The sequence below is a fragment of the Gossypium raimondii genome, chromosome 11 (genome assembly GCF_025698545.1).
Source record: "Gossypium raimondii isolate GPD5lz chromosome 11, ASM2569854v1, whole genome shotgun sequence".
Classification (NCBI taxonomy): domain Eukaryota; kingdom Viridiplantae; phylum Streptophyta; class Magnoliopsida; order Malvales; family Malvaceae; genus Gossypium; species Gossypium raimondii.
Genome location: NC_068575.1, coordinates 62,415,737 through 62,425,555, shown reverse-complemented (window position 1 = coordinate 62,425,555; position 9,819 = coordinate 62,415,737). Strand labels below are relative to the sequence as shown.

The window sequence follows — 9,819 nt, the reverse complement described above, 5'->3', positions numbered from 1 at the left end:
AATAAAGATAGAAAAGGCAAAAAAGAAAAACCCAATTATTCCATTCTCTAGAAAAGGACTTCCTTTTTGAACATTATCATTTGATTTTTACACTTTATGCACCTCTTCCAATTTCTATTTGTAGGGCCATTTTTCTTGATTAGGGTTTCAGACAAAAAGATGGTCTAATCTTTAAATTCGAGATTTAAGTGTTAATTGATGATTTCAGTCAATTTTAATCTTTTATCATTACATTCAACTAATATTTCAATTGATATTTGTTACCCCAATAGTCAATTGTTAATTCAAGAATACGTTAGACCAAAGAATAAATTGGTCTTTTATGTTAAAATTTTTATTAATTTCTACAATTAAAAATTATTGTGGCTAATGAAATAACCAGATAGCTACACGTGTCGTGCCACATGTACATTATGCTAATGTAGGTACAAGAACCAGTTATGAACATTAATAATAAATGAAATTGTTAATAGAATGGCTAGTTTGCTCATTGATTTAACATATAGTGACTAATTTACCAATTTTCTGAATAGATTGACAAAATGCAATCTTATTCCTAATATAAGGATCTCTATGATACTTTTATATAGATATTTCTCTTATATCACTGCGATATACCATTTGGTATTGTTTTTAATGTTTAATTGAATACGTTTTTTGCCCCAATAAACTAATTATATTTTTTTATGAGAATACGTGTCAAACATCCATTGAGCTACATAATGTCATTCGATATAAGTACCAAATTTAACATTGAATCCAAATTTATATACTAAATTGAACATTGAAATTAAACTTATGTACCACATTATACATTTAACTCACATTGTTTAATAAATGATCCAATATCTAAAACATCCAATCATAAAACACAGTTACCGACATTCAAACGAATCATAAGCTAGATTGAATGATATATCTACATTATAATAATTAAATAGTCCATTATTATAATTTAATCCACTTTAGAAAGACACAAATTCATCTTTTTCTTACCAAAAAAAAAACATTTTTCCCTAAAAGAATTAGCACATATTAACAATTGAATTTAAACTCGACTAGGACTTTTTAGCGTTTGTTTAGAACTCATAAAATAATTAAATGAAAAGTAATTATTAACCCAGTAATTACATTCTCTAGTAATTATAAAGAACTATAATTGTCTTGACGTATTTACTGATATAGTATAATTACATCGTAATTTTCTATATCATGTTTGGTAGTACAAATTGTAATTACACAATTACATAATTTATATTTTTAAAAATTATTATTAGGATAAAATAATCTCTAGACAAGTAACAAAAATTAAAATTAAATCATCATGTGTATTATGTTAGTCTAAAAAGTAGTTGATAACACAATTAATAATAAAAACAGTAAAAAGATAAACAATTAATAATCAAATCTCTTTTTTCCATGTACTTTTATCAAGTTTGGATCATATCAATTCTATCTATGACTGAAGTTATAAAATCTGCAACATACTAGTACGATCTAACATTGTTTTTTATGCTATACTAAGGTGCTATTATTAATATAAAAAATATTTTTTAGAACAACAAATGTATTCTAAACCATATTTTGAAGCCTTGAATGTTTAAAATTAAAGAGTTCATGAGCAATCTATGGTATTGTACCCCAATATATTGTGCAAAAAACCTTTTCTATTTACATATTAGAATCAACTTTATAATATTTGGTTTCATAGTCTAATTAGTCTATAGTTTTAATTATAAAAATTTAATTTAGAGAACAATTTATGTTAGATTGAATATTTTCATAATATATAAATTAAATAAATAATAATATAAATTTTATAATATATAACATTGATAAAAAAATTTATAAATTACTCAAAACTTTCAAAACAATTTTTTATAAATAATATAAGTTTTTGTCAAAATTTTAGAAATTTTTTATATATAAATAAGTTACAATACAAAAACCTATAACATTTTTTTGTGAATAAGTATATTATTTTATAATATATAACACGAACACATAAATAAGTTATGTCCATATTTGATCATAATATTTTATAAATAAATATATTATAATACTTTTATAAAATATAAACAAATTATAATAATTTTCCCTCATAGAAATTTTGTAGGATTTAAATAATATAATTGTTTGTTATAACTTTATAAAATCCATAAATCATTTTTATAACAATTTTGTAGGATTTATGATGTATTTTTTGCCTATAGCCATTCCAAATATTCACATGTGTTTATGTTTATAATATATATTTTTATAACTTTTATAAAATTATTAAAAAAAATGTAATTACTCTAATTCTCACTCTCCTCCTTAAGAATTGAGGTGCTTCAAGTACACTCAATTCGGCGAGACCCACCAAATGCAATAGTTACCCAAACATGTCATTTTCGCGTAATTACAAATAATTACACTAAAATCTAATTACTAAATAAAATTCCAAGTTTCACCCCTTGTATTATGAAGGCTCCACCATTTAAACCAAATGTTGATGAAATGAGACAGATTGAAATATATAAATCTTAAACATGGAACAAAAGAGATTCTTGACTTGAATTATTCGCTATGCTTTTAAATTAAACTTTTATTTATTAATTCTTTTTTACATTCAATATTCAATTAGATCAAGAACATAACAAAATCTCTTTTAATATTGTTTTCTTATATTTACAGAACTCTTAGATAAGGGACATTCAATTTCTCAGGGATAAGCAATGAGAATATGAAGCATTTTTCCGATTTGATCCTACAATTTATATTTTTAACTTTTTAAGATTATGCTATATCATCATTTCAAAACTTTTATTTATTTTAAAATTTTAATAATTATTTTTATTTTTAGGTTTTATATCTTTTAAATTTTTTAGGAAAACACAATATCATTCAGGAGCGAAGAGAAGGTCAATTTCTGGTTGACCCTTTAATTTTTTTAAAAAAAATTATATGTTTAAAAATGGAGAAATTATACTTTTAGTCATCCAAAAACAATAAAATTGTGATTTAATCCTTCTAAAAGTTGACAAAAATATAAAGTATCAAAATAGTAAAATTATATTTTGGTTCTAAAAGAAAATACAAAAAAAATTTCTACCATTGCCCTTGTTATATAATCACAAACTAAAAAACCAATGTTAAAATTGGAGAGTAATATAAATAAAAGTTAATGAAAACAAAAATAGAAAATTGATGAATGGATTGAAGAAACGAAAAGTTTTGAAGGTAGAGAGTAGTTTCTTTCATTTTCAAAAAACATGACAAATTTGGAAATGGAGGTGGACACTGGACAGTAAGATATATGGTCTGCCATGCCATATAGGTTTCAAAGTCTATGCAGACTTATTTGATGGTCTTTATCAGGCAAGTTGGCCAACATGATCAGAGCATTTGAATTTTCATTTGGACTACCCTCACATCTTAGCACTAAATAAAACAGTGGATAAACAGTAGTTCTCATAGTACAGTGTTGGTTAGTCATTTTTCAACCTTATTTTCTAAATAAATGTGAAAAAATCATGTCATTAGTGAGAGATTGGCCCACTTATCAGTTTGTTTAATGTTACAGCCTTGCTTGTCTCAAAAATTAAATGATGCTTAACAATGACTAATTTTATGGTAAAACGTGTTATTTTACCATTGGTGGACTTAACTGAATTGATTTATAAAATTATTACTCCTTCAATAAGATCAAAAGATATATGTTTTTATTTTATTTTATTTCTACAAGGAACCCAGAACAACTTAAAGGCTAAAACTTTTGGAATCATTGTCTCGTGAAATGTGAAATTTACCTGTCTGAAGATATGTCGGTCGTTGCTGATTTCACACCTTACATTTTTAACTTTGATGATAATATGAGCCTCTGTCTGTGACTAAGTTGACCGTTTTCTTTTTTCTTTTTTCTTTTTTACGAGACAACCTCTGTTTGACCTACACTCATCTTCCATTGCCGACTTATTGTTATAAAATCTTGGATTCAATAGGTTTAAATATATCTAGTTATTTTTATATTAGAGATGGAATTAAATTTTGTAGTTGACAATTGAGTTGAATTAGGCAATTGTTTTCATCGTCTATATCAATATCTAAACTTAATAATTGTTCTTATTTTAATTACTAATTTAGACAAAAAGACAGTTGTCAAGTTCAGGACATAAAAATATTTCAGACCCTAATATAAGAATAGCAATGAAGTTGAGCCCCAACAACTTATTTGTGCCTTAAAACTTTGAATTGATGATTGTCTGATAGATTTGTTTTGCAAATCGAGGATGAGACTTGCTGGATTGGGACCCCATGATGAAGTAATGATAATATGGTGAAAATAAGTTAAATTCAAGCTGCAAACGAGACTACCCATGTGATCCCATGCAAGAAAATACCTTCTCAAAAAGCGTCACAAAATCTCTCTCTTTATCTTTTGGGATGGAGACTTCTTTCCTTGACTTTCGCCACAAATTTTGCCTTTTTAATCTCCGATATGGTATCATTCTCCATATATGCATGATATTAATGTTGAATAGAGTTGGAGTTCCTTTTTTTATTTCAATTCCGGTTTAAATTTGGTAATCGCTAATTTAAAATACATGGATTTAATTTTGCAAATTAAATAACTTAGACCATCAGTTTTCACTTTAACTCGCAAGGCATGATGTTCTAAAAGTTATACTAAATGAGGGTTAAGAAAAAATAACTACAATATCGGACTAAACTGTCAAGCAACAGTCCAAACAAAACTCATCAACGAAAGATCCAAAGCTCCAAATTTGGAATTAAAGGTGAATGTCACCATATCATGTAAAAAAAGGTTCTCCCCACTCCACTCTGGAATGGCTACAAAATCCTGCCTCTCATACCATTACCCGGGAGAGTCTTCTAACTTTAGAAGAGCTGTTGCTTATTAGTTATTATAACAAAAGGAATGATGAAGAAAATGAATGAAAACAATTAGGAAAAGGTAAGGGAAAGCCTCAAATCAGCTTAGTGATCTTCTCCATGAGATAAAAAGATAGAGAGATGACATGTATTCTTTCAATAATATATGTTTAAAATTAAAATACAGGCACATATCATTATCTTAATCTTCTTTTTTAAAAATTCTCATTAACGATTTAGTTAAAAAGAATCCTTAAATATTTACTTTTTATGAGTAACATAAACAATACATACTCTTAACTTACCACATAAACATGGCTTATGGATTGATCCCATAATTTTAGAAATATGGTAACCACTCTTGACCAATAGACCCAAGGTTGAGATTCTAATAAAAAATTAAAAAAACTATTTAGCTTAACATCTTTTTAATACCCAAATTTTGATATCTTCCAAACCCTAATATAATGTTTTTTTTCAAATAGATACGTAAAGGATGTTGTTTTGGTGATAAGGTGAATTTTGATTTTTTTTTAATTACAACTATGTCACCAGTTTCATCTAGCTAGAAACAATAAATACAAACATTAAAATAAATAAATAATTGTTAACTACAATTAAAATAAATCAGAAAAAATTTCAAAGACTTGAGGTTAAGATTTGAAATTTCTCAGAACCTAAGTATTACCATGAAACTAACATCGCATTAGAATCAACCGATGGGAAAAAACCCTAACCTGCATTGCTCTAAATCCCAATAAAATTTTTTTGAAGGTAAATATAATTGTTGATGTCGCAAACATTTAAATTTATGGACATAAGAATTTGATATAATATTTCAACATTTTTAAATCAATGCTATCGCGCAATTAACTCACATATTTCTTTTTTTCACTTGCACTAATGCTGCAGCCCTGCCTGCAGTATTATTATTACCAACAAAAACCAGACATGGTGGTTTAAGTGGGAACAAATACAACACAAAAGTAAACAAAACCTGTTTTAAAAAACAGTTTATGCCGTTAACAGGATAAAGCAAATAATATATATATAAAAGGTTTCCACTTTAAAGAAAGAAAGTTGTGTCGCTTCGAGTATCAAAATCCGTGCATCTCAGTGATAGTAAGGATATGAAATATCCCAGTTTAGTATCTTTATGCTATGGCCTATGGATTCTATATGGTGATTGAAAATAATACTATAAAAAGGAAAGAGAATTGGTGGTGGTACCAACATCATACAGACAAGTCTGTGAGACCACCCCAAACGACTTTTAGCTTAGAAATAGGCTTTTTTTCATAGGCAATAAGGTAAGGAAAATAATACCAGAGAAAAAAAAAAGGTGAAAAACTCTAATTCTGAGGATGAGAGCCTGTCGTACCAACAGAAAAAAATTATGAGTCGTCGTCGTCCACCATTGGGATTTTGAGTGAAACACCGGAAAAAGACCTTATGCTCACGTATTACACTTTAATTGTACTTGTAAAAATTAATTTGCTCAATCCTTTAGTAGAGATAGATGCAATAAGTAAGTGAAACACTAGTTATTAGAAAAACAAAAGAAAACCCAAGCTTTATAATAGCATCAACATTGCAACAGATATGTAAAACCACTCAGATTCTTCTTATATTGGCTTCTGATTTGTTCATATGTTTTTCCAGCAATGGAACAACCCCTAAAAGAGATAAAAACCAGAAGGGACAGAGGAAAAAAAAGAGGACAAATGACAGTACCTTCTGCATTTCATATTACTGAATCATCAGAAGCATCTAGACCCTAGTTTTTAAACCATGCTTCTTCTTCTTCTACATTTCATTGTACTGTATACTCTCTCTCATTCATCACTTTTACAGTGAATTTTTCTATTTTAAGTGTAAGTCCATAGTGTATCTACATCTGAATTATCTGGTGAATCATCAGAAGGTGGTGAGTTTATCCAGTTTGGAGGGCTTACTAGCATTCCCCCTGCCATATCCACCATCAAATTGGGAAAGTTTAAAAGCTCTTCCTCGTCGATAAATTCTTGACCTGAACATGTAATCTCCATAGCAGTAGTCGATGTGGTGTCCTCGTTTTTTGATGATGACCCAGTATTGGTAACAGCCTTGGGTAGTAGTCTAGAAGCGGCGGCACTAGCAGCGGCGGCACGAATATCAGTTGCCGATGTAGAACCCACTTTCGGATACGAATGAACCATATCCGGAAAGTTCAGTTCCGCGTCGGGACCTTTTAGGGCAAGAGCAGCCACGTCATACGCGGTGGCTGCCATTTCAGGTGTAGGGTATGTCCCTAGCCATATACGCGTCGTTTTACGCGGCTCACGTATTTCGGACACCCATTTCCCACTCCTGCTTCTTACTCCCCGGTAAACCGCCGGCAACTTTCTCGATGTGGAATTCCAACTTACGCCTTCTTTCGATGAGACCAATGGAGTGGATGATGGTTTCGGCGACTGCTCTTGCGGCGGAGCGTCAGGGATTGGAACAGTTGGTGGTGGCGGCTGGTCTTTTGGGGGCACATTGGTTGAAGAAGAATCAGATTCAGTCATGTTTGTGTGTAATATGGCAGAAATTTGAATCATGAGTAATGGGTTGGGGATTGGATTGGATTTATATGGTAAAAAAGAACGAAGAGGACGGGGGAAAGGGCGTGGCCGCGTGGGGAAATCGCGGAACCTTTTTTTTTTCTTCTTTGAAGATGACTGATGATGTGATGGTTATGAGAGCGAGGCGCTAAAACAGCGCACACGTATTGGACAAATAGGGGCTCGACAATTAAAAAAACGGATTAGCTGTAAATTAACTGTTTTGTCTTACGGTCTACTCCCGGTCCTTCTATGATCCCCTTTTTCAATTCTACTCATATTCCTTCTCCCTTTTTCCTTTTCTTTTTTTTTTTTCAATTACAACAACCCTGTATAATTAAATTGACTAACCCGATTCAAACTCAGTCCGCACCTGAAATTGTAAGTACCCTTCACTATCAGGCCATCTTATAGGGTTTATATCCCTTCTTTTTCATTCATCTCTATTTCAATACATGTAATAGAAAATATATAATAACCATTCTCCACGTCTTCAATTCTTATAAAATTTTAGAGAAAATTATATTAATAGTTACTAACCCAACTATAAATAGTTAATACGAGTCTATTTATATCGTATGTAATCGTTTGGATTTCGAGGTGTTCTTTAGTTACTCTATTATTCAATTTTATCATTTTTGGTCACTAGCTCATTAATGATGTCAACTTTAAACCTCGATATTTATATATTATGTGAACTTAATCTTAATTCTAAAAATTGATCTCAACATTTACACATTGTGTAATTTTGTGTATTTTGAGTCTTACTCTTTTTTACTCTTTCACTTAAAAGCTAAAAAATAATTTTATCAACTAAATTTGATAAAAAAATAGAAACGTCCAACACTACAAGATAATAATTTTCATCTTTTCTCATTCTTTTAGAATTAATTTTCAATGTCACAAAAAAACGCAAAAACAATACCAAATTACAAAATGAGTAAATGTTGAGGGTTAATTTTTTAGAGTCAAGACTAAATTGATAAAATAAATAAATATTGAAGGTTAATAATGCTATTATGGCAATTTAAAAAAATTCAATTATCTTTTCATTAATAAATTATTTGAGTTCGTGTTCGCTCATTTAAATTGAATTAATTTATTTGTGAAAATGAACATGTTTACGAACCTATACTGAATATGTTTGTAAATAAAAAATTATTTACGAATAATAAACATATAAACCATAAACAAAATGGTTTCTTGTATTTTAGATATCAAATAATTAAACATAAATATTAATAATTATATTATAAAAATAAAAAAGCACAGACAATAATATTATTAATTATATAATAATCGAATAAATATTTGTTGTGATTGTGAAAGAGAAATAAATAAAGTAAATAAAAGACCTAAACCATAATTAATTATTGAAGTTAATCTCAGCATTGCATTGTAGAATATCATCAATTTTGTTTTCACCTTGAGTGAAATTAATCTCAACATCCATTTGACTCAAATTGAGGGCCTTGATTGATAAAATTGCTCCTAGACTCTATCTAAATTAATCTCAACATCCCTCAAAATTGCTTAATATTTTTATTATCGATACAAATTAATTAAGTAATCATACATTTCACTAATCACCAATTAGAACCATAACTAGGAATACTTTTGACTTAGTTATTTTTTATAAATTATAATGGATAATTTATTTTGGCATTTTTATATTTTTATACAAAATGAATTAAAATTTCTCTATTTGAATCTTATATAAAATTTCACCATATTGGGGAAGTGTCATTTGGTGTAAGAAAATTGAATTAAAACTTCTGAACTACTTCTCAGTGCCACTGACCCACCCTAGGGTTTAATGAAGGATGATTGGTCCCCTACCTCTTAATTTTCTCCTTATTAATATTAAAAAGTAGACATTTATCACACATTTGCTTGTTTTTTCCTCACAAATTTGAGGAGGAAGTGGCGACACAAGACTCAAACTTTGCTCTATAATGTTAACGACCATGAGTACTTGTATTTCTATTGTCGCTACTACCTACAAATATTACTATGTTTTTACGTACCTTTCATATATATTAATATTTTAAAAATAATTATTCTAAATTCTATCAGTGTGGAAACTATGTTTAAATATAACATATGTATGATTTGAAACTAATTAATGATAATACATGAAATAAACAGGATATTAAAATGAAAAGATAGATTAATTTGTGAGTAAAATAAAATTTAAACATATAAATACGTCGTATTAAGAATACTAATGTTGTGTTTACACATGTTTTAGTAGTAACTATTTCAATTGGTAATGTTTTTGCTTATATTGAAAATGTCTTATTCTTTACTGAGAGTTTTACTTATCTTTCTAATTTCAAGTTTTAATTTATATATACTA

The 9,819-nt window shown here is 28.6% G+C and overlaps 1 protein-coding gene across 1 annotated transcript; it reads right to left on the bottom strand.

Annotated features, from left to right (window-relative positions):
- Window positions 1–6,419: 6,419 nt before the first annotated feature.
- On the bottom strand, window positions 6,420–7,477 carry LOC105801772 (ethylene-responsive transcription factor ERF027). The gene has a single exon (XM_012633054.2). The coding sequence runs from the start codon at window positions 7,455–7,457 to the stop codon at window positions 6,744–6,746; it is 714 nt and encodes a 237-aa protein (XP_012488508.1). The 5' UTR covers window positions 7,458–7,477; the 3' UTR covers window positions 6,420–6,743.
- Between the last annotated feature and the right edge of the window lie 2,342 nt (window positions 7,478–9,819).

Bases quoted from the DNA above. Each gene is read 5' to 3' on its own strand.
- LOC105801772 (XM_012633054.2), bottom strand. From the start codon at position 7,457: ATGATTCAAATTTCTGCCATATTACACACAAACATGACTGAATCTGAT.